Genomic DNA, 24,139 nt, shown 5'->3' with positions numbered 1-24,139 from the left:
TACCGGATGATTGAGCTGATTATCCAAAGAACGCTCGTTTATGTGGCTCTATAAGTTATCGTTATTGGAAGTTGTTGTCTCCTCGTATAAACATGCGCTGCAGACATTGTGCATGCTGAACGGGGGTAGAACGAGTGTAGCAACAATCATTTTGCCCATGTACAATTTGTATTAGCTGGTAAAGTTCCTTTTGACAAGTCTAAGGGTATGTGCCCACGATCAGGACTCACTGCGTCCTGGACGCAGCGGGTCCTGTGCTGCGGGCCGCGACTCTCCTCTGCAGGAGAATGCAGGAGACTGCAGCTGCTCATATCCACGATCAGGGTTCAGCGTGCTGCTGTCTCTCGTTTGTGTTCTCCCTATGGGAGAAGACAATTGAGATGCTGTGGTCTGGAATGCCACACCGCAGTTCAGGGTTTGCTGTGGAAAAAACAAGCACAGTGGGCACAGGATTTCTAGAAATCCCGTCCACTATGCTTGTACTGTACAACGCAGCGTTTTGGACGCAGCAAAAACACACTACATCCAAAATGCTGCAAACACTGATCGTGAGCATGTACCATAACAATAAGATATTGTAGATTCGTTGTTCTCATTCCAATCAGAGCACAGAAAAGTGGGATAGGGATAAGACACTCAAGCATTGCAGAGCGATTTTAAATTACCTCTGGTGATGGGAGGTGGAACAGCGGTGAAAACTCTTCTCTCAAGTGATGTCCTTGGCAGCAGCATCTCTGCACCAAGCAGTGAGATCTTGGGATAATTTGCAAGATTTCACTGCTTAAGGCCTCTTTCACACATTTGTGAAAAACCACGCACGTTTTTCACCGACGTGTCAGAGGTGCGTTTTGCCCTCCGTGAGCCTTGTTTATTGGCTACGTGTGTTCTCCGTGTGTTATCCGTGATAACACACGGAGAACAGAAACTTTCTACTCACCTGTCTCTGGCTTCGCTGTCCGTGGTGCTGATCTTCGGTCTCCGGTCCTGCCGACTCCCCGCTGCTGCTGCTTCCGGCCACAGGGAAGTGAATATTCAATAAGCATAATGAGCGGCGGTCGGCAGCAAGTGACAGCAGCGGCAGAGCCTGCAGGGCTGGAGAAGGTGAGTAAAGTTTTGTTTTTTTTGTCACAGACACATGTCTTTTCTCCGGTGCGTGTCACACGGAACACATCCGTGTTGTCAGTTTGCATTACGTGTGACACCCGTGATGTCGGAGAGAAAATGGACATGTTGCCGTGAGAAACACGCGGACATACGTAAGTACGGAACGGACACACGTTCCGTGCGAAAATACTTACAAGTGTACAAAACCATAGGAATACATAGGTCTATGTGTGTACGTGTTTCCGGTACGTGAGAAAACTGCCAAACATGTACCGGAGGCACGTACGTGTGAAAGAGGCCTAATGCAGAGAGGCTGTAGAGCAGGGGTCTCAAACACGCGGCCCGCGGGCCGCATGCGGCCCCTGAGGCTGTTTGTTGCGGCCCGCAGACCCCGTGACAATCGCGGCTCTATGCTGAGGGTCGGCGCTGGCAGGAACTTGCATTTGAATCCATCTGCGGTGCCGCGCAAGGAGCTGTCAGTTCTATCCCAGTTGCTGCTGCTGTCTGCCAATCAGATGCAAGGAGGTGACGTCATACAGCGACGTCACTTCCTTGCATCTGATTGGCAGGCAGCAGCCATTGGTCCAGACACAGCTCCTCTGCGCTGCACCGCAAATGGATTCAAATGCAGTGAAGTTTCTGCCGGCGCCGACCCTCAGCACAGAGCCGCGATAAGCAGGTAAGGTACGTGCTGAAGATCAGGACCCGCTGCGTGCTGGACTCAGCGCGTCCTGATCGGCGGGGCCGCAAGTCTGCTCCTTAGGAGACCGCAGCTGCCCGTGCCTGCGATCAGGGGTTCGGGCCGCTGCGGTCTCCTCGCTGTGCTCTGCCTAGGGAGGACGCTTCAGACGCCGCAGCATAAATTCACATGCTGCGGCCTCTGGAAGCCACACCGCAGTTCCGTTTTCACTGCGGGCCGTACACGCACAGTGGGCATGGGATTTTTAGAAATCCCATGCCCACTGTGCTTTTACCATACATAGCAGGGTTTTGGACGCAGCTGAAGCATGCTGCATCCAAAACTCTGCAAGTACTGATCGTGGGCACACAGGGAACGGAGGAAAGGTGAGGAGATTTTTTTTTTTTGTTTGCGTATTACTAAAGGATGGGCAGAATACTACAGGGATGGCCACAATACTACAGGGATGGGCTGAATACTACAGGGATGGGCTGAATACTACAGGGATGGGCTGAATACTACAGGGATGGCCACAATACTACAGGGATGGGCTGAATACTACAGGGATGGGCAAAATACTACAGGGATGGGCAAAATACTACAGGGATGGCCACAATACTACAGGGATGGCCACAATACTACAGGGATGGCCACAATACTACAGGGATGGGCAGAATACTACAGGGATGGGCAGAATACTACAGGGATGGGCAGAATACTACAGGGATGGGCAGAATACTACAGGGATGGGCAGAATACTACAGGGATGGGCAGAATATTACAGGGATGGCCACAATACTACAGGGATGGCCACAATACTACAGGGATGGCCACAATACTACAGGGATGGCCACAATACTACAGGGATGGCCACAATACTACAGGGATGGCCACAATACTTCAGGGATGGGCTGAATACTACAGGGATGGGCTGAATACTACAGGGATGGCCACAATACTACAGGGATGGCCACAATACTACAGGGATGGCCACAATACTACAGGGATGGCCACAATACTACAGGGATGGCCACAATACTACAGGGATGGCCACAATACTACAGGGATGGGCAGAATACTACAGGGATGGGCAGAATACTACAGGGATAGGCAGAATACTACAGGGATGGCCACAATACTACAGGGATGGGCTGAATACTACAGGGATGGGCAGAATACTACAGGGATGGGCAGAATACTACAGGGATGGGCAGAATACTACAGGGATGGCCACAATACTACAGGGATGTGCAGAATACTACAGGGATGGGCAGAATACTACAGGGATGGGCAGAATACTACAGGGATGGGCAGAATACTACAGGGATGGCCACAATACTACAGGGATGGGCTGAATACTACAGGGATGGCCACAATACTACAGGGATGGGCTGAATACTACAGGGATGGGCTGAATACTACAGGGATGGGCTGAATACTACAGGGATGGGCTGAATACTACAGGGATGGGCAGAATACTACAGGGATGGGCTGAATACTACAGGGATGGGCAAAATACTACAGGGATGGCCACAATACTACAGGGATGGCCACAATACTACAGGGATGACGACAATACTACAGGGATGGGCAGAATACTACAGGGATGGGCAGAATACTACAGGGATGGGCAGAATACTACAGGGATGGGCAGAATACTACAGGGATGGGCAGAATACTACAGGGATGGCTACAATACTACAGGGATGGCCACAATACTACAGGGATGGGCTGAATACTACAGGGATGGGCTGAATACTACAGGGATGGGCTGAATACTACAGGGATGGGCTGAATACTACAGGGATGGGCAGAATACTACAGGGATGGCCACAATACTACAGGGATGGCCACAATACTACAGGGATGGCCACAATACTACAGGGATGGCCACAATACTACAGGGATGGGCTGAATACTACAGGGATGGGCTGAATACTACAGGGATGGGCTGAATACTACAGGGATGGGCTGAATACTACAGGGATGGGCTGAATACAACAGGGATGGGCTGAATACAACAGGGATGGGCTGAATACTACAGGGATGGGCAGAATACTACAGGGATGGGCAGAATACTACAGGGATGGGCAGAATACTACAGGGATGGGCAGAATACTACAGGGATGGGCTGAATACTACAGGGATGGCCACAATACTACGGGAATTGGCAGAATACTACAGAGCACAATACTACAAGGATGAGCACAATACTACAAGGATTGGAACAATATTACTGGGCACAATACTACAGGGCACAAGGATGGGCACTATACTACTGGGCACAATACCACAAGGATGAGCACCTTACTACAGGGCACATGGATGGGCACATTACTACAAGATTTTGGCTAAGATTTCTATATGACGCTGCTAATTGTAAAACAATTACAAGAAGGTGATAAAATGTAAAAAAAAAAAAAATCCTAAAGCATGACTTTTTTTATTTACATTAAAAATGCTTTTCTGTATATAAACTTAACAAAAAAGTACACGTTTGTTGTTATAAACAAGCGAAAAATGTTTACAAAAGTGATCCAAGATGTATAGAAAAAAAAACATGGATTCATTAAAAATGTTCACTTTGTCCTGCAAATAATGCGGCCCCCCTCATTTTTTTTTTTCTATATGCGGCCCATACACCCAGCTGAGTTTGAGACCCCTGCTGTAGAGGAATCGATTCTATATATGTTACTGGCGAGGATGTCACTTCTTGAGAAGAGTTTTCACCACTGCTCGACTGTCCATCACCGGAAGTAATTTATCAGCACTTCCCTCTCTATCACACTGATCACCCCGAGTGCAGTCCAATCAGAGCAGTGTGATAATGATGGACACTGAAGTGCTGCAGAGGCAGCAGAAAACTCTTCTCATGAAGGGAAACTTTGTTCCTGGCATCAGGTATATGATCGGTCAAGACACAGCCCCGACCATGATCTCACTGCACAAAGCAGATGGATCAGCTATGTGCTGTGGAGGACGTAGTGCCGCTAGGAATGCTTGAAGCTGGTGGCAACTTTTAGCAGATAGTCAGATTTCCATATCATGCATGTGCCCTTCGCATGCAAATGATCTTTACCAAGCAAATTGTTTTGTTCTATTTAAAAGAGGTTTTACATTTGTATGTGTAATGTATTAAAATAATGAACCTGAAGGGTCGTAGTTGATGATAGATACTCTGTAAAGGTCCAGTCACACTAAGCAACTTACCAGCGATCCCAACAACGATAGGGATCGCTGGTAAGTTGCTAGGAGGTTGCTGGTGAGATGTCACACTGCGACGCTCCAGCGATCCCACCAGCAACCTGACCTGGCAGGGATCGCTGGAGCGTCGCTACACGAGTTGCTGGTGAGCTCACCAGCAACCAGCCCCCAGCGCCGCGTGGAAGATGCTGCGCTTGGTAACTAAGGTAAATATCGGGTAACCAACCCGATATTTACCTTGGTTACCAGCGCACGGAGCTACACGTGCAGAGAGCAGGGAGCAGCGCACACTGAGCGCTGGCTCCCTGCTCTCCTAGTTACAGCACACATCGGGTTAATTACCCGATGTGTGCTGCAGCTACATGTGCACAGAGCAGGGAGCAGCGCACAATGCTTAGCGCTGGCTCCTTGCTCTCATAGCTACAGCACACATCGGGTTAATTAACCCGATGTGTCCTGCAGCTACATGTGCACAGAGCAGGAGCCGGCACTGACAGGGAGAGCGGCGGAGGCTGGTAACAAAGGTAAATATCGGGTAACCAAGGACAGGGCTTCTTGGTTACCCGATGTTTACTGTGGTTACCAGCCTCCGCAGAAGCCGGCTCCTGCTGCCTGCACATTTAGTTGTTGCTGTCTCGCTGTCACACACAGCGATCTGTGCTTCACAGCAGGACAGCAACAACTAAAAAATGGCCCAGGACATTCAGCAACAACCAACGACCTCACAGCAGGGGCCAGGTTGTTGCTGGATGTCACACACAGCAACATCGCTAGCAACGTCACAAAAGTTGTTCGTTAGCAGCGATGTTGCTAGCGATGTTGCTTAGTGTGACGGGGCCTTTAGGCCACATGATGTCTGGTGTGCAAGGGGTTAAACCTCCGCTTTTCAGACAATTGCACATGACCATCACACAGAATCAATGTATTATGACAGACTTTCATGCCTTTATGGAGAAAACAACTAAGTCACAAGGGGGAGGGGAAGAGAGTGGCATTCAAGTAGGCGTTCATGCCAACTATGCAAACTATTCTTCATCTCTATTTTAACTGAATGAAAATTAAAGAAAGCCATTATAATACAAACAAGTCCAAAATTAAAAATTACATCTCGTGAAAAAAAAAACAATCCAGTATAAAGTGGTAAATGTGGCAATGAAATCACACTATAAATAAGTTCTACAAATAGAACCGCCACACTGATTGTATGAGGATTTTAGAGCTCTATAGTACAACAGCAATAGTACCAACTTTTTTTCCCCCAGTAAAATACAGACAAACGAAATGATCTGTAGAAAAATTATAACCCACAGAAAACATATAAATACATACCGGTCTGCCGTGAATACTTTCATAGTAAAGCAAAGCTTTCTGAAGCGACACTTTCTCCGCTGCAAGCTGATCTCTGGTCATATCCTACAATCAGGCACATAGGGTTAGGATATTATTCTTCAGCCACCATTCTATTGTAATAAGCGTGACATTTTAGTACTATTATCCCCAGACAGGTCTCTTCTCCTTACTTTGATTATGTGCTCACCCAGGAGCCAGCCTGGAGTATACCCATGCACCCCCCCTAGGTGGATTTCTGAGCTGCCCATAAAGAGGTGAGCTGATTAATCCTTCTATCTATTTCTTTAGCAGTTTATACATTATTATTGAATGACTGAATATTATAGAATGCTTGCTTAGAATCCATAATATACATTAGGGTGCTATCATACTAAATGTATTGTGTGCGGATATATATTCTCTAAATGGGTGCACATATGTATAATTTTTTTCATTTTACCTTAATATCTTCCGGCCGGTTGACCTCTGATCTTTTCTCCTGTAACTTCTTTTGGATGGTTTCCATTGTGGATTCTATAGAGGGTTTAGCTGCTTTGTCTGGTTCCTTTCTGTCATCCTCCCTCTCAAGCTGTGACCCAAAACTTTTGGGCAGTGTGTTACTCCTCTGTCGCATTTGAGGCACGAGATCTTCTTCGGAAATCTTGATTTTTGACTCTATAGATAATATAAGACCATTGACATTTTATCAGAATATACTTTTGTGTAGAGCAAACACAGACAAGTTACTGCAAATTAAAACAGAAACCAATCTACTGGATTGTAGTAGGAAAAAACACAATGGAGGACATGTAAGATGATAGGCTTAAATTAAGTTTCCAACTTAGAAACAAATGTCGCATTATTTTTAGAAGGCTTCTAAATGCCAATCTATTGGTAAGATGTTGAATGCTATGTATTATCTTCAGGCATTTTGTAATTACCTTTAAGCTGCTTCCGGAACTTGGTCAGCTCATTCATCCATTTCAGAACCTCAGGATTTGTAGCCTTGTCTCGATGGGACGGCTGTGGGGGAAAAAAAAGCAAAAATGACATGTAGTATGTGATGTTTGTATGAGCTCATTCACACCTCATTTTTTCTCATTCAAGTTCTATCTGTATTTTTCACAGGTAGAACTTGTACCTATTATAACCTATGGGCTGTTCACATGTCCGATTTTTTTCCTCAGACTAAGTGGTCTACAAAATCACGTAGACTTGTCCAACTTTGATTCTCATCACAGATCAATATCGCCAAAATAAGTCTGTGGGTCAGTGAAAGACATCGGACAGCACTCGGATGTCATCCGTGTGATGTCTGTATTTTAGAGACTGATATGACAAGGTTGAGAGAAGCTGATGAAACCCAGATGGTAAAAACGGACAGTGAGTAAACTGTGATGACTGATAAAAAACAACGATTACATTTGGATCACTTATGCATAAAAGAAAAATCACTAATGTCTGAATGAGGCCTAAATGAGAGCAAATCAATTTAAGAAAATAGCCCTTACTCTGTATTTCCGGTCTTCCTCAAACTTCTCCTCAAACTTGCGAATTTTCTTCTTGAGACTCTGAATTTTCCGTGTAATCTGAGCTGGTGTTAGGTCGTCATCTCTATCCTCCTCATGTGATCCCAATGAAGAGCTCCGTCTCCTGCTAAAAGAGCAACACAGCCAGATTTAACCTAGTAAAAATCAGGTCAGTCCAGTAACAAACAAGTGAGACAATAAAAATGGGCTCCGAAGAATTAGCCCAAGTCTAATGGTAATAAAAATATCTCAACACCTTGGAAGGAATTTATCAAACGCTTTCATGGATTTAATATCCTGTTAATTTACACAAGAAATTGGCGGAAATTGCTGCTGAAATATGTTTTGTATTTCTAGACTTCTGAAAAACGTATTCCTAGGGTAAAGGTGATCCAACATAAGAATAATTAAATTATAGAATGGTAGAGTTGAAAAGGATCTCAAGAGCCATCGGGTCCAACCCCCTGTGAGTGTAGGTTTTCCTAAACCATCCCAGGTATATGTTTATCCAGTTTCCGCTTGAAGATTTTCATTGATGGAGAGATCACCACCTCCCGTGGTGGCCTGTTAAACTCTCTAACTGCTCTCACTGTCAGAAAGTTTTTCCTAACGTCTAATCTGAATCTCCGTGAGCAAGGATGGTTGACCTTAGGGAGATCAACATCTCCCTAAGGTCAACCATCCTTGCTCACATAGTCTTTTACTAGGCAATGTCCCACTAGCCAGATTCCTACTCCACACTGATGAGGGGCAAATACCCCGAAACGGCTGTCTGTGGATGGATACCATGTTTGGCATAGGTGGTCTCCTTGACTGGAGACTGCCCTTCCCGTGTTTGTTCCTTCCCGGTGAAAGACCTGGCTAGTTTCCTGCCAGCGTTGAGAAACATGTGATGGTGTCTCCGCAGGCCTTCTTGCTTTGAATATTTCCCAGGGGGCATTGCTCTAGAATCACTGCGTTGAGAAACACGTGATGGTGTCTCCGCAGTGGTGGATGTTGATCTCCCTAAGGTCAACCATCCTTGCTCACATAGTCTTTTACTAGGCAATGTCCCACTAGCCAGATTCCTACTCCACACTGATGAGGGGCAAATACCCCGAAACGGCTGTCTGTGGATGGATACCATGTTTGGCATAGGTGGTCTCCTTGACTGGAGACTGCCCTTCCCGTGTTTGTTCCTTCCCGGTGAAAGACCTGGCTAGTTTCCTGCCAGCGTTGAGAAACATGTGATGGTGTCTCCGCAGGCCTTCTTGCTCTTAATCTGAATCTCCTTCCTTTTAGTTTCCTCCCATTGCTTCTTGTGCTAATAAGAATAGAGTCTGCGCTATGACTACCTTTCAGATATTTGTAGACCGCTATTAAGTCTCCTCTCAGCATTCTCTTTTGCAAACTAAAACATTCCTAGTTCTTTTAGCTGGTCTTCACATGGCATGGTTTGCAGACCTTTTACCATCTTGACTGCTCTTCTCTGGACTTGCTCCAATATATTAATATCTTTCTTGAATTGGGGCGCCCAGAACTGTACACAATATTCCAAGTGGGGTATGACCAGGGCAAAGTATAAGGGAATTACCTCTCTTGATCTAGATTCAATGCTTGCCTTGATACATCCTAGCATTTTGTTGGCCTTTTTAGCTGTGGCACCACACTGTTTGCTCATGTTGAATCTGGGATCTACTTCTATACCAAAGTCCTTTGCCCCTGTGCTATCACCTAGTTGTTTTCCTCCCATACTATATATGCTTTTTACATATTTTTTTTTACCCAGATGTAGGACTTTGTATTTGTCCCTGTGAGGTTAGTTTCACACATCCGGCTTTTCCCCAGATTATCGGATTCGGCGCACGCCAGTACAGTGTATACAGTATAATGGCAGCGCGACAAGCGCCGGTCATATGCTGTCATGTGACCGGAGCATGTGACCCGGAAGTTGTGGCGCTACCATTGTACTGTATACACTGTACTGGCGTGCGCCAAATCCGGCAAACCAGCGAAAAGCCGGATGTGTGAAACCGGCCTTACAATACCATTCTGTTCACCTTGGCCCATTTTTCAAGTGTGTCTAGATCCTTTGGAATGTGCTCTTTCTCCTCTCTAGCCCAGGACAGAGCCCTGCTTTTTACTTTCCTCTGTTCGATGTGTATTTTTGTAGTTTTTAATCCATCTGATTTTTTTGTTTATTCCGTACTTGATCATGTTTTCAATGAGGATGTTACTTGATACTTTATTGAATGCCTTACTGAAGTCAAGATATACTATATCCACGGCATTCCCCTGGTCCAACCACTCAGTGACTTTTTTGTAGAATGTATTGGTCATAAAGCTGTGCTTGTTCTGGTTAATTAATGCCTTCATATACCTAAGTAAATGTTCCTTGACAATTTGTTGGAATATTTTTGCTGCTATGGAGGTCAGGCTTACTGGCCTGTAATTTCCTGGATCCTCCTTTTTCCATTTTTTGTAGATAGGAACTACATTTTCTTCTTTCCAATCTAGAGGGATCACTCCTGTTTCCTATGACTTATTGAAGAGCAGCTGGTGTAATTTTTTGGTCATCCATCTTTGTTGCCTTAGGTCTTTCCTATTTTTCTTTCTTTTAAGAATTGTTAGCTCTTGTGCATTAAGGATTTCCTCACGGAATATTTCCCATCCTTAATGTGCAGTTTTGTACTTAAGATGTGCCATGGAATACTACCAACCGCTCGTTTAGGCTCTTGAGGTTTGCTCCGCTAAAGTCATTCCTTGATGTCTGTGCCTTCTCAAGTCTTCCTCCTCTTGTTTAACCATTAAAGGGAATCTGACATCACAATAAAGACGCTCGGTGCAGCCTTGATGTGTCCAAACATTTAAATGCACCTCCCCACCTACTTGTTTTCCATCTTTTTCCACCCTTTCTGGCTCTATAAGACCTGTTATTCAAAGGGGACTGGGTGGAGATAAAGGAAAAACAAGTAAGTAGGAAGGGGAACTTAACTTAAATGTGTAGCCATGCCAAGGGTGCACAGTGCACCTGTACTTGGTTTGAACAGCACTCAGAGTCTATGGATCCACCCATGGATATGTTCGATCCAGTCAGTGGATGCAGGGCCCCATATTTTAGCATTGTGCACAAACAATACAATCCTATATTTTTGCTAAAAAGAACAAAATCAATGTTACTCACCTTCTGTCACTTAGATTAATGCAGTTGAGGCCACTTTGTGTTCTGTATTGCCACCAGTAGTGATGATGTCAGCATTCACCAGCCACAGGATTGCTGTGGTCTGTGATAAGCTGCAGTGGTATGGTGACTTGATCAGCGGGTCACCAGAAAACACATACTATTGTTTTCTGATCAAATCACCTGACTATGGACGTCTACGCAACACCACAGCAGTCCTATAGCTACTAAATGCTGACGTCATCACTTACTCAATGAGCGGCTAGTGCTGGGGATCTAGTCGAGTGACAGCAAGTGAATATAATTTTTTTCGTTATTTTTAATGAATTCAGGCCACTGGACAATCTAAGCATTTAGTCCACGCATTCACTTTAATGATTACTTAAGGATTTTGGGTTGCTGCCAGTACTATATTTTTTACTACTCCACCCCAGTCTTGCAGAATGGCGCATTTTAATCCTTGAGTGGGAGTGCACATTCCAATAGCTGCTCTATTCATTCTTTATGGGGTTGCTGGAAAAAGCCAAGATCGGCACTCAGCAGCCTAATAGAAAATGAATGGAGCAGTGGTCGGACATGCTTACAGCTGTATCATTCTAACGGTGACAAAAGTAGCAGCATCAGCCAAAGGGGACAAAAGTGCCCCATTCTGCCAATCAGTGTGGTGCTAAGCATTTTGACCTCCACCGGTGTAGAAGTTCTCATCTATCCTTGAAATAGGTGACAGCTTATCTTCACAAAAGAACCCCTGTAGGGCTGCATTCACACATTGCGGCCACTGTGCAGTTCTAGTGAGATTTTTGAAAATGGCAGCAAAAAGTGCAACATGCTCAGTGTATGAATGTAGCCTAACAAAAGCAGTGCAGCACCCAGGGAAAAGCAGCAGAAGAGGTGTGCTTCTGACCATTTCAGCTCTGGCACTGCAGGGGGCAGGAGAACACCTCTGGCTCTTCTCTTACTCTGCACTAACATTGTTATTTGCAATTCTAGTGTGGCAGAGGTCAGAAGCACACCTCTCCTTCTTTTGCCTAGGTGCCCTACGGAAACACCAGCCCCGGCTACACCAGAGGACCACTGACTCTTCAGACTGAAGACAAAGTTTGACAGGCAGTTGTCCACCTGCTTGTTTCATAGACGGGTGTGACAGCAGAAGCAATCATCCTTTTTTGTAAATGGGGACCTTGGGCAAGTGCCAAGTGTGTGTGCCCTCCCATCTCCCCTAACACCTACCCTCGTCCCATGAAAACACTTTTCAGAAAGAATAAAGAAAAAAAGAGAGATACCTCATAAATGAATGAGAATTGGGAGGAGATGGGGGCACTTCTGTGTCATCCAGGTATTGTTGACTATGTCCATATGCATAAAAACGAGGAGACAACATAGGATCACTGTCTGCTTCAAGAAGGTGTCGGATAAGACGGCCTGCCTGAGGGGACAGACGGGCTTCATCTGAGTCTGCGCCATCGCGATCCCAAGAGGCCAAGACAGGAACTGGTTCTGTAAATACCATACAACACAAAAAAAAACAAATTAAATATACCGAAAAAGATGAATGCAGAATTCTTGTTCTAGAAAAATTATGGTTACTCTTCTTTAGAAAAAGAGGAATTCATTAAAAAAAACGACCTCTACGACGGGCTATAATATAGAAAAAAACTGTATTAACAAATTGATTTCATGAAAATTGCAAATTTACATTGAACGGTAGAGTTAAACAAACCTGAACTGTGAAGTTCAGGGTTCGTACTGAACAAGGACTTTACAAAAAACTCAATATCCAAGTTGGGAATTGGGGTGCTGTGTGTATGCTAACCACTCAATCGAGTATCGGTGTGCACGGGTACGCTCGGAGCTCGGCCAAGTACGAGCCGCTTGCAGTCTCTGGATGGCTCTTTAAAATGGCAACATATCAGCTGATAAAGGAGAAGAAACTTTTTGTCTTCAGAATGACTTGACCCAGATGAATTGTGAAGTTTACACCTCCGCTAATCTGATTTGCGTGTTACTGCTTAGTATTGTAGGATTAGACTGGAGCTTTGCTCATGCTAAATAAGGCTAGGTTCACATTTCCGTTGTTTTGCATCAGTCACATGCGTTGCTTAACAGAACAGAATTCATTGTCGGACTCCGTTGTGTGCGGGGGGCGGAGTTCGAGATGGGTGGAGCCGAGCGGGGCCGTGGCGCTGAGGACGTCAGTGCCGCGGGGACTGCAGGGCTGGGGACAGGTGAGTGAGTGCGTGTGTGTGTGTGTGTACATGCCGAGTGCGGGAGGGGGCGGAGCCGAGCGGGGAAGTGTCGGCCTCCCTGCACACGTATCCAGGGTAAATATCGGGTAACTAAACGCAAAGCACTTTTTGCTTGGTTACCCGATATTTACACTGGTTACCAGCGTACACCGCTTAGCGCTGGCTCCCTGCACACGTAACCAGTGTAAATATCGGGTAACTAACCAAAGCGCATTGCTTGGTAACCCGATGTGTATCCTGGTTACGGGTGCAGGGAGCCAGAGAGAGCATGCGCAGCGAAATCCTACGGATTGCGCTGCTCAAAAAACGTTACAGGCTGCGTTCCTTCCGCCCCGCGGTCAGTCGTTCCACGACTGATCAGTCGGGCGGAGGGTGCAACGCAGCATCACCAGTCACAATCCGCCGCTCATACAAGTCTATGGGAACAACGGAATCCGCTGAACGGATTCCGTTGTTTACCAGAGCAGCGGATTGTGACTGATACAATTTAACGGAAGTGTGAACCTAGCCTAAAGGAAACTTATTTTTATTACTTTTACATAAAACATTTATTATATTACTATTTCCTAATGGTTCCTTTTATTATTAGGATTGAAGAAAGAAGCACAAATCAACCAATATATTATATTTTTCTTTCTAATAACATAATGGAAGCTCATAATCACCACTAACTGACAACTGCAGAATCTGCTATACAGGTCGGATGAACAAGTTAGAAAACAATATTTCCCTACCCATAATACACTAACAACCTACTCAGAAATCACTAACATTTAGATCTAATTGTTTTTTGCATTTAAACTTAGAGAATTGCTACAATGAAACGTTAACCAAACTCTGTAGGTGCTCGAGGCCCTTTACAATATCTTCTGAACTGGTTAAGGTCTTTCCATCACTACTCATCGGGAATGAGATTGTGAAAACAGACCGCTAGCCCTTCCTATTAAGTAACATAATGAAGAATATAAACAGGAAACGAAGGAAATGTGTACGTTACTTTCACAATAGACATAGGCACATAATAATCAATGCCTTGTCAAGCTGAACCACATGGCAAGAGGGAAATGAATCATTTATGAGATCTCAATCTGTGCATTATGTTCCCGGTCTGCTTTCGCTCATGGAGAAGGGACACTGCTCTGTCCAAGTGACAGGAAAAGTTTGCTGTAAAGTGGTTAATAAGTTTCCATAATACGCATCCATTTACATTGCTGCAGCGTGATGAAGGCTCCTTAGAGGGTTATTCCCATCTTCATAGATTGATATTGTCAGATAGTGCTTGTAAAATAATGCCAAGTACATTTTCCAGATGAGATACAAAGACCTTTTTTGTTTACATCTCGTTGCCCAGGAGATTGACCATAACGGCTGCCTACCATGTAAACACAGTGCTGTAGCTGGCTGGGATTAGGCAGTAGCACTGGCTCAAGCAATTCAGGTTATCTTCAAATAGCGTTTACAAGCGCAAAGGAAAAGAACTTGTAAGCACTTAGCTTGTTTTGCTGTTTGGCAGCAGTGGTCAGTCTTCAAGGAGACAAACGGTAAACAAAAGGGGTTATTATCTCAAGAACAGCTGACATTTTTAAACACACAGTAAATTGCAAAAGCTCTTGTATTTACAAGCACTGTCTCACATTTATAAAGACAAGAATAGCCATTTAACACACCATGATTTATCAGTAGGTCATGGAGTGTTGTCAGGGATTTGGAGAGGGCTCAGAAGCAAATCCCCCGGACCACTAGGCTGATGCCATTTAAATAAATTTAGCAGACATCTAGCTCTAATAACAGTTATTGGCATACCCACCGATTGCTGCTACTAACCTCTTAGAGGGAACATGTCACCGGGTGTTTATAATACTCACCTAACGGTCGGTGCGGAGCAGATTGGTCGGATGTGTGTCTCTGTTCTCCGGGTCCGCGCCTCCTCTTTTGGCCATCTTTGTCCCCCTTCTTCTGAAGCTAGTGTGCATGACACGTTCTACGTCCTCTACGCTAGCCGACACTGAGGTCCCGCGCAGGCGCACTACAATACTTTGATCTGTCCTACTCAGGGTAGATCAAAGTGCGGCTGCGCAGGACCTCAATGTTGGCTTGTCTTTATGACATAGAACGTGTCATCCACACTAGCTTCAGAAGGAGGACAAAGATGGCCGAAAGTGGAGGCGCGGACCCGGAGAACAGAGACACCCATCCGACCAGTCTGCTCTGCACCGACTGTTGTTGAGTATTATAAACATCTGGTGACAGGTTCCCTTTAAATGCCACTGTCAATCACTGACAGCAGCATTTAAGCACAGAGATCCGGCCCAGACGTAGGTTCAGTCAAGCGCCCATCTGCCCCCGCAATGTGAATGCAGGGAGCCGATGGGTTGCTAGGACAGATAGGGCCAGCTGAATGCCACCTTGTTTATCATGTATTTTCTTCTGTGATAGCCAGCCTGTGGCTGGGCATTACAGAAGATTGTCATTTTCGCTATTTAACGCAATATTGTAGTATTGCAGTATACAGTACAAGCGATCAAACGATTTTAAAAAATATATATAAAAAAAAAAAAAAAACTAACAATTTGCATTACCCCTTTTTCTCTAGTTAATCTTTAAGAAATGTAGGAAATAAAAAAAAATATATTTGGTACTGCTGTGTCTACAAAAGTCCAACATATCAAAAAATACAATTAAATAAGCTGATTGGTAAATGCCGCAACAAGAAAAAGAATGAAAACACCAAAACTGCAGATTTTCAGTTACAATAATAACGCTAAATAATTCAGTAAGAGGCGATCAAACCATAGTATGCGACCCCAAAATATATATATATATATATATATATATATATATATACTAGAAGGTGGCCCGATTCTACGCATCGGGTATTCTAGAATTTACGTATTGTGTAGTTCATGTATGATTTTTGTTATATATATATATATATATATATATATAGAGATGTTGTTGTGTGTAGTTACCAAGTGTTTGTGTAGGCGCTGTACATGTTCTGGGTGTTGTCTGGGTGTGGCGGGGGGTGAGAGCGGTGTTGTATGTGTGTTGCGTGTGTTGCGTTGTTTGTGGAGCGCTGTGTGTCTGTAGCGTTGTGTGTGTGTGTTGCGCGGTTTGTGTGTGTGTGGTGTGTTTTGGGGGAGGTATGTTTTGTGCAATGTGTGTGTTGTGCGGTATGTGCGTATATTTGTGTGTGCCGCGGTGTTTGTGTGTTGGGTGTTGTGTGTGTGCAGCGTTGTCTGTATGTGTGGGTGTCTGTGTAGGGCAGTGTGTGTGTGTGTGGTGTGTTGTGCAGTGCGCGCGTGTGTGTGTGTGTGTGTGTGTGCGCATCAGCCTCTCTTCTCTCAGCCTACCTCTCCCAGCCTCCCTCCTCCCAGCCTCCCTCAGCATCAGCCTCCCTCTCCCAGCCTCCCCAAGCATCAGCCTCCACCAGCATCAGCCTCTCTCCTTCCAGCCTCCCCCAGCATCAGCCTCCCCTTCCCAGCCTTCCCCAGGATCAGCCTCTCTCCTCCCAGCCTCCTTCCTCCCAGCCTCCCCCTCCCAGCCTCCCTCAGCATCAGCCTTCCGCTCCCAGTCTCCCCCAGCATCAGCCTCCACCAGCATCAGCCTCTCTCCTTCCAGCCTCCCCCAGCATCAGCCTCTCTCCTTCCAGCCTCCCTCAGCATCAGCCTCCCGTTCCCAGCCTTCCCCAGGATCATCCTCTCTCCTCCCAGCCTCCTTCCTCCCAGCCTCCCTCAGCATCAGCCTTCCCCTCCCAGTCTCCCCCAGCATCAGCCTCCCCAAGCATCAGCCTCCACCAGCATTAGCCTCCACCAGCATTAGCCTCTCTCCTTCCAGCCTCCCCCAGCATCAGCCTCCCCAAGCATCAGCCTCCACCAGCATCAGCCTCCCTCGTCCCAGCCTCCCACTCCCAGCCTCCCCCAGCATCAGCCTCTCTCCTCCCAGCCTTCCCCATGATCAGCCTCTCTGCTCCCAGCCTCCTCCAGCACGCCGTGCTCCTCTGCCGACTCACACACACCCGATCGCATCCACTCACACACACCCGATCGCATCCACTCACACACACCCGATCGCATCCACTCACACACACAGACACTGACGATATCGCACATACGCGCTTATACTCACAACATCCGGAGGTATCACATGCTTCTGGCCATGTGATCCTCCCGCAGGTCCTGGAAGCTAACAGCACAGTACCGCCGCCGAGAAGCAAGCGATATCCCAGGATGTTGTGAGTATGTGGATGCGATGTGATGTGTGAGGTGTGCGTGAGTGTGATCTGATTTGTGTGTATGTGTGTGCTGTTATGTGTGTGTGCTGTTATGTGTGTGCTGTTATGTGTCTGTATTTTCCGCCGCTGCAGGACCTTGATGTGTGGATGCGATGTGATGTGTGTGTGATGTGTGTGTGAGTGTGAGCCGGTGTACACTGGTAACTATGATACACATCGGGTAACTAAGGGACCTTAGTTACCCGATGTGTATAATGGTTACCAGCTTTCACGGCCTCCGTCAAGATCCCAGCATCGCAAGGTTATGTGTGGCGCTGCCGGGATCCTGACGGAGCCGGTGTAGAAGCAAGTGATATCCCAGCATGTTGTGATGTGGGAGGTGTGTGTGAGAGTGAGTGTGAGAGTGAGTGTGATCTGATGCGTGTGTGTGTACTCACCTGGGAGTCGCGGCTCCGTGTCAGTTGGGCCAGAGCGAGCGTGCATTGCGTGAGGGGGGCGGGGCCTGCAGAGAGCCGGGGAGAGAGGCCAATCCGTGGGGGGGGGCGGGGCCATGGCGAGCCCAGCGGCCAATCAGCTTTGTGTCACCGTAAGGACACAATTTCGGAGCATGACAGACAGACAGACAGACAGACAGACAGAATAAGGCAATTATATATATAGATATATATATATATATATATATATACATATACACACACATACACACATACATACATACCAGTTTTTCATGCAAAAACCAAGCCCCAAAAATGGGAAAATAAATGGTGTCATTCAAAACTACATCTTGTCCCTCAAAAAAGAAGTCTTTGTGTGTTTATGTCAGTGAAAAAAAAAAGTTATGGCTATATTAAAAATAAATAAAAACAAATTAAAAAATAATATTAATCGTTAAAATGAATACTGGCAGCGGAGGGAAGGGGTTAAGGACTCAATGTACGGAGCATTTCATATGCTGTTAATCTCCTCTGAATTCATGCCTGAGATATGTGTTATTAAAATGGATGATATACAGTATGCATAAAATCTAAGCCCATCTTCCTTTCATTTTTGTAAAATCAGATGTATGTAAGCAAAATGGCATCTCAATAGAAAAAGAAAGGGATGTGGGGAATATGACTTTACTGTATCAGCTGCTTATTCAGTAACACAGATCTCCTGTATATAGTCATTCTGACAAAAGTACTGCTTGTTCTTAGGGTTAAAGCCAATACATATAATTAGTGAACAAAGCGTTTCATAACATGAGATGTATTTGTTAGGCATCATGTACCTCCGCACCAGCCTGTGCAAATTACATTTTAAGAAAATATAGAAAATTCATCTTTTTAATGCATTAATAATAAATCTTGAAATTTGAATGTCTAAAATCTAATTTCCATGAACATGATGCGGAAACAGAACCCCATATTTTATTATATATGAACGGTGTCAGAGTCAGAATGGAGTGCCAAGGGCCCACCAGTAACAATTATTCTAGGGGCCAACTGTTCAGCTATACGTAAATATTATGTTACCCTCATTCACAAGTGTACCTGTGCTTCTATATATTAATACATTGGGTGGTTTGCTAAAGGGAATCTGTTTGTAGGTTTTTGCTATGTAATCTGAGGACAGCATGATGCAAGGGTTAAATCACCAAATTCAGTGATGTGTCACTTATTTTGCTGTGTGGTGTTGTTTCCACACAATGAAGGTTTCATCACCAGGAGATAATCACTATTCAGACTGCAAGGCTGGTGAGCAATTATCTGACCTATTCTGATAAGCAGCTGACCCTCAATACACAATGTACACAGAGAGCTTCAATGTGGGCAGGGTCAGTCTACTGAGCGTTAATACTTGCTGCATTTAAGGATTCTATCACAACTGCTGCACCCAGTAAACTAATTGGAATCGGGGTCTCTTTCCTATACTATGCTGCTCTCAGATGAAGTAGCAAAAACCTGGTGACAGATTACCTTTAAATGAACGAATAGATGTTCATTTACCATTGACTGTATATAGTGAACCAAATCTATTCAGCCAACTAATGCTCTTATACAGTGTGTCCACCCATATCCTGTCCACCTCCATTAACTTGAGAACGGCGGCAGCTATAGGCATAGATGTTGTGTCTAGGTATAGTAAAGTAGCCATGCGCTACGCACTGAATCCACCTATAGCACCACCTGGTGGAAAACAACGGAGTTAGCATTTTTATTTAGAAAACGGAACGAGATAGAGGAAAAAAGTGAATTACAAAGTTGTAGGGCATCATCAATTCAATACGAATCGACACTTTGCATACAGAAATGCTATGATTAGAATGTGTAAAACTCACAAGGCTGCGGACATGAAGCGATACCTCATGGAGACCTTCCTACAAGTCATTGGGTATGGTGGCTGCGTGGAGTGGCCTCCATGCTCACCTGACCTGACCCCATTGGACTTCTTTCTGTGAGGTCACATCAAACAGCAGGTGTATGCGACCCCTCCACCAACATTACAGGACCTACGACGATGTATCACAGATGCTTGTGCAAACTTGTTCCCTACCATATTGCACAACGTGCAGCAATATACAGTATGCTGTCCAGAGTCCAGATGTGCATTGCAGCTGACGGTGGCCACTTTGAGCATCAAAGTTAAATGAGCGCTACATGCGTGACCATCATTCAATATTTTGGGGGGGTCATGGTTTCATATCATAGCATTTCTGTATGCAAGGTGTCGATTCGTATTGAATTGATGATGCCCTGCAACTTTGTAATTCATTTTTTCTCTATCTCGTTCTGTTTTTGAGATAAAAATGCTAACTCCGTTGTTTTCCACCAGGCGGTGCTATAGGTGGTTTCATTGCATAGCGCATGGCTATTTTACTATACCTAGACACCACTTCTATGCCTATAGCTGCCGCCGTTCTCAAGTTAATGGCGGTGGACAGGATATGGGTGGACACACTGTATAGAGCTCACTTCTGCACAGTGGCCCACCAGGAAATTTCCGGTGGGCCAGTCTGGGCCTGAACGGTAGATCAACAGAATACAATTTGCTAATAAAAAGTCAATTTAAAAGTTTACTCTGAACATCTTACTAGGCATTCTCTATGCATTTTTATAGGAGTTAGAGAAACAGCTAGCCTTTACAATTAGTCATTGTCTGAAAGCCTTGACATGTGGAATAAGGGTCAGGAAAGTCCCGTTCCGGAGATAGATGCCTGCAGTGTCTCTGATGGGAATACAGAGCTTAATAATTTACAAACGTACAAAGTGATGACACAGCAAGCTTCTCACCCGATTTTCCATTTTTAGAATTGCGCACAGCAGCTAATATTGTATTACTGTTTACACTGTACACCTGTATTGTAAATAAGTAATGCAGGAGACCACTGTGAATAAATAAACACAGGTCAGGAATACAACCCTTGTCCTCCCCGGCATCCTCTCTAGTGAGTCAGTACAAACAAGGATAGGACATAAGACAAATATCGACGTAAAGACTTGGAGGAAAGTTTACAGAAGCAAAAAGGGCTGCCCAAGCCTAAAGGTCCCGTCACACACAACGAGATCGCTAACGAGATCGTTGTTGCATCACTGTTTCTGTGATGCAGCAGCGATCTTGTTAAGTGATACCAGCGATCAGGCCCCTGCTGTAAGATCTCTAGTCGTTCCTGAAGGGTCCGGACCATTTTCTTCAAACGTGATGTCCTGCTGGGCAGGACATATCGCTGTGTTTGACACCTAACAATGACCTATACAGGTCGCTCATCATTACTGCGTCGTTGGTAAGATCTGCTTGTGTGACATCTCACCAGCGACCTCCCAGCGACTTACCAGCGATCCTTATCAGGTCGCATCGTTTTCGGGATCGCTAGTAAGTCGTTAAATGTGACGGGGGCTTAAGGTCCTGTTAGTGAGGCAGCATAATCATCAATGTAAATTGACAGGCACTAGATAATATTACAGGAGGAATAATGTACGTTGCATACCAAGATGACTGTCAGTCCAAAAAGTACTCCAACATATCAGTTTGGCAGGAGAGAATCTCACTGAGGCGCAAAACGTAATTACTTACAAAAATAATTTGCATCTATCAAAATTAGTTAGCGGCAGGTAAAGCAAGCGAAGTCACACAGATAATCTCCATGCATTGTCACTATACTGCTGCAGCAGAGGATAATTCGATGGAAAAGGATTGTATGCGCGCTACTATTTTGCAGTAGAGAAGAAGAAAACTTTAAATGGTGTTCCAGCCTTTCTGGAAATAGGAGGGAGTGCTGATGTACACCCACATAAGTTCAATTACATTCTGTCAGCCTCAGCCACTTAACGAGAAAAAGAAGACCGTGCGACTGTTGTGCCATCTGCACAAATATGCTAAGTAGGCCGACAAGAATGCAGTCACAGGCCTGTGGACGACATGGGAAAAACAGTCACATGCATCAAAAGAAAGGATTGGTAACCTCCTCTGTTAGAATGGATTATTTCATATATGGAGACTTCATCCTGGTGAATATAGTATATAGTGGATCATTTTCCGGCTAGAAATACCCTAGACTGGTCAGTGTCCTATGGCTCAGGAAATATTTACCAATTCACTGAGGGTAGGCACACACAAAAAAAGCGAAGGCGTCGTTGCAATGTGAAAATGTGTCGTCCCAGAGTATTTATTTGCCATGGTAACCTTGTACATTGGTGGCTTTGAAAACAAATGGAAATAACTTTTTCTTCCAAGCCTAAAGAGATTAGCATGACTGGAGCAAAACTTCTACTGAATGTGTGGTATTGTTTCCTGATGGATAGCACAAATAATGTGCAGTGTCCACCCGAGTACAGTAACCGACAGCACACAAATGATGGGCAGTGTCTACCCGAGTACAGTAACCGACCGCACACAAATGATGGGCAGCGTCCAACCGAGTACAGTAACCGACGGCACACAAATGATGGGCAGCGTCCACCCGAGTACAGTAACCGACGGCACACAAATGATGGGCAGCGTCCACCCGAGTACAGTAACCGACGGCACACAAATGATGGGCAGTGTCCACCCGAGTACAGTAACCGACCGCACACAAATGATGGGCAGCGTCCACCCGAGTACAGTAACCGACGGCACACAAATGATGGGCAGCGTCCACCCGAGTACAGTAACTGACAGCACACAAATGATGGGCAGCGTCCACCCGAGTACAGTAACCGACGGCACACAAATGATGGACAGCGTCCACCCGAGTACAGTAACCGACAGCACACAAATGATGGGCAGCATCCACCCGAGTACAGTAACCGACGGCACACAAATGATGGGCAGCGTCCACCCGAGTACAGTAACCGACGGCACACAAATGATGGGCAGCGTCCACCCGAGTATAGTAACCGACGGCACACAAATGATGGGCAGCGTCCACCCGAGTATAGTAACCGACGGCACACAAATGATGGGCAGCGTCCACCCGAGTATAGTAACCGACGGCACACAAATGATGGGCAGTGTCCACCCGAGTACAGTAACCGACGGCACACAAATGATGTGCAGCGTCCACCCGAGTACAGTAACCGACAGCACAAAAATGATGTGCAGCGTCCACCCGAGTACAGTAACCGACAGCACACAAATGATGGGCAGCGTCCACCCGAGTACAGTAACCGACGGCACACAAATGATGGGCAGCGTCCACCCGAGTACAGTAACCGACGGCACACAAATGATGGGCAGCGTCCGCCCGAGTACAGTAACCGATGGCACACAAATGATGGGCAGCGTCTGCCGAGTACACAAATGATTTACAGCGTCCGCCGAGTACAGTAACCGACAGCACACAAATGATGTGCAGCGTCCGCCAGAGTACAGTAACCGACAGCACACAAATTAATAGGGCATCAGACGGCCTTTTTATGAAGAAAAACAGTAAAAGCAGGATGCCATCTGTTCCCAACTACTATTACATTTACAAGTTATTATATTTTCCGATGAATATGTCATTTTCTGAAAAATATTCAGCACAAAATCAGAACTAAAGTGATGGTCGAACAGCAGAAAGTGACCACAACCAAAAAACGGATCAAACCAGAGTAGATATATAAGTCATACACAAAGTTATACAAGTACATCATATTTATTACTTTTCTTGTTTCTTTTTCATGTGTTTTGCAAGCTTCACGCCACCATCTACTATGTAACCTCCAGATACCTCATCAAATGTGTTCTTTCTGACGCTGTTCTGAATGCTGGTCTATACATTTGTTACATTACGTTGTTAGCGTATATGAAGACACACCATAGTATTCTCAGCTCCATATAACAGACCTGTGCTATCCAAGTGATACCTCGAATAATAGTGAAGCAGCGCCATAATGTGTGTGGGTGAAGCCTGGAGACAACTGTCATCCTCCTGAGGAGCAGGTGCGGGGACATCTTTCTAAAGCTAGGTGCCTGCTGTGTCCACCTCTGCAGATTCCTGACTTACCGCTGCATTTAATATAAGAACTATATAACGTCGCTGCTGGTCTGGGGTACATCATATGTAGTGTAAATATTAAGCTGTACACCCTACTGCTGTCATTTACTGCTATGTCTATACAGAGAACTGGAAGGTCATGTTCACATGTAGCATAAATCCTGCCTTTTTTCTGCAGGTTTCCACACCATAATATGCATCTTCTCTGAACATGG

At 45.3% G+C, this 24,139-nt stretch overlaps 1 protein-coding gene across 5 annotated transcripts in view; it reads right to left on the bottom strand.

Moving 5' to 3' along the window:
- The window catches only part of FAM13A (family with sequence similarity 13 member A), a 344,313-nt gene that overhangs the window by 24,285 nt on the left and 295,889 nt on the right, over positions 1-24,139 (bottom strand). For all 5 annotated transcript variants that reach the window (XM_075351136.1, XM_075351152.1, XM_075351144.1 and 2 more), the window contains 5 exons: positions 12,289-12,502; positions 7,828-7,972; positions 7,258-7,339; positions 6,777-6,991; positions 6,317-6,400 (listed from right to left, as the gene is read on the bottom strand). In XM_075351136.1, the coding sequence (XP_075207251.1) occupies positions 6,317-6,400; positions 6,777-6,991; positions 7,258-7,339; positions 7,828-7,972; positions 12,289-12,502 (740 nt within the window). The remainder of the gene's footprint in view (positions 1-6,316; positions 6,401-6,776; positions 6,992-7,257; positions 7,340-7,827; positions 7,973-12,288; positions 12,503-24,139) is intronic.

The sequence above is a fragment of the Anomaloglossus baeobatrachus genome, chromosome 1, assembly GCF_048569485.1.
Source record: "Anomaloglossus baeobatrachus isolate aAnoBae1 chromosome 1, aAnoBae1.hap1, whole genome shotgun sequence".
Taxonomy (NCBI): domain Eukaryota; kingdom Metazoa; phylum Chordata; class Amphibia; order Anura; family Aromobatidae; genus Anomaloglossus; species Anomaloglossus baeobatrachus.
Note: the sequence above shows the minus strand (reverse complement) of the source record. Positions and strands in the feature narration are given on the sequence as shown.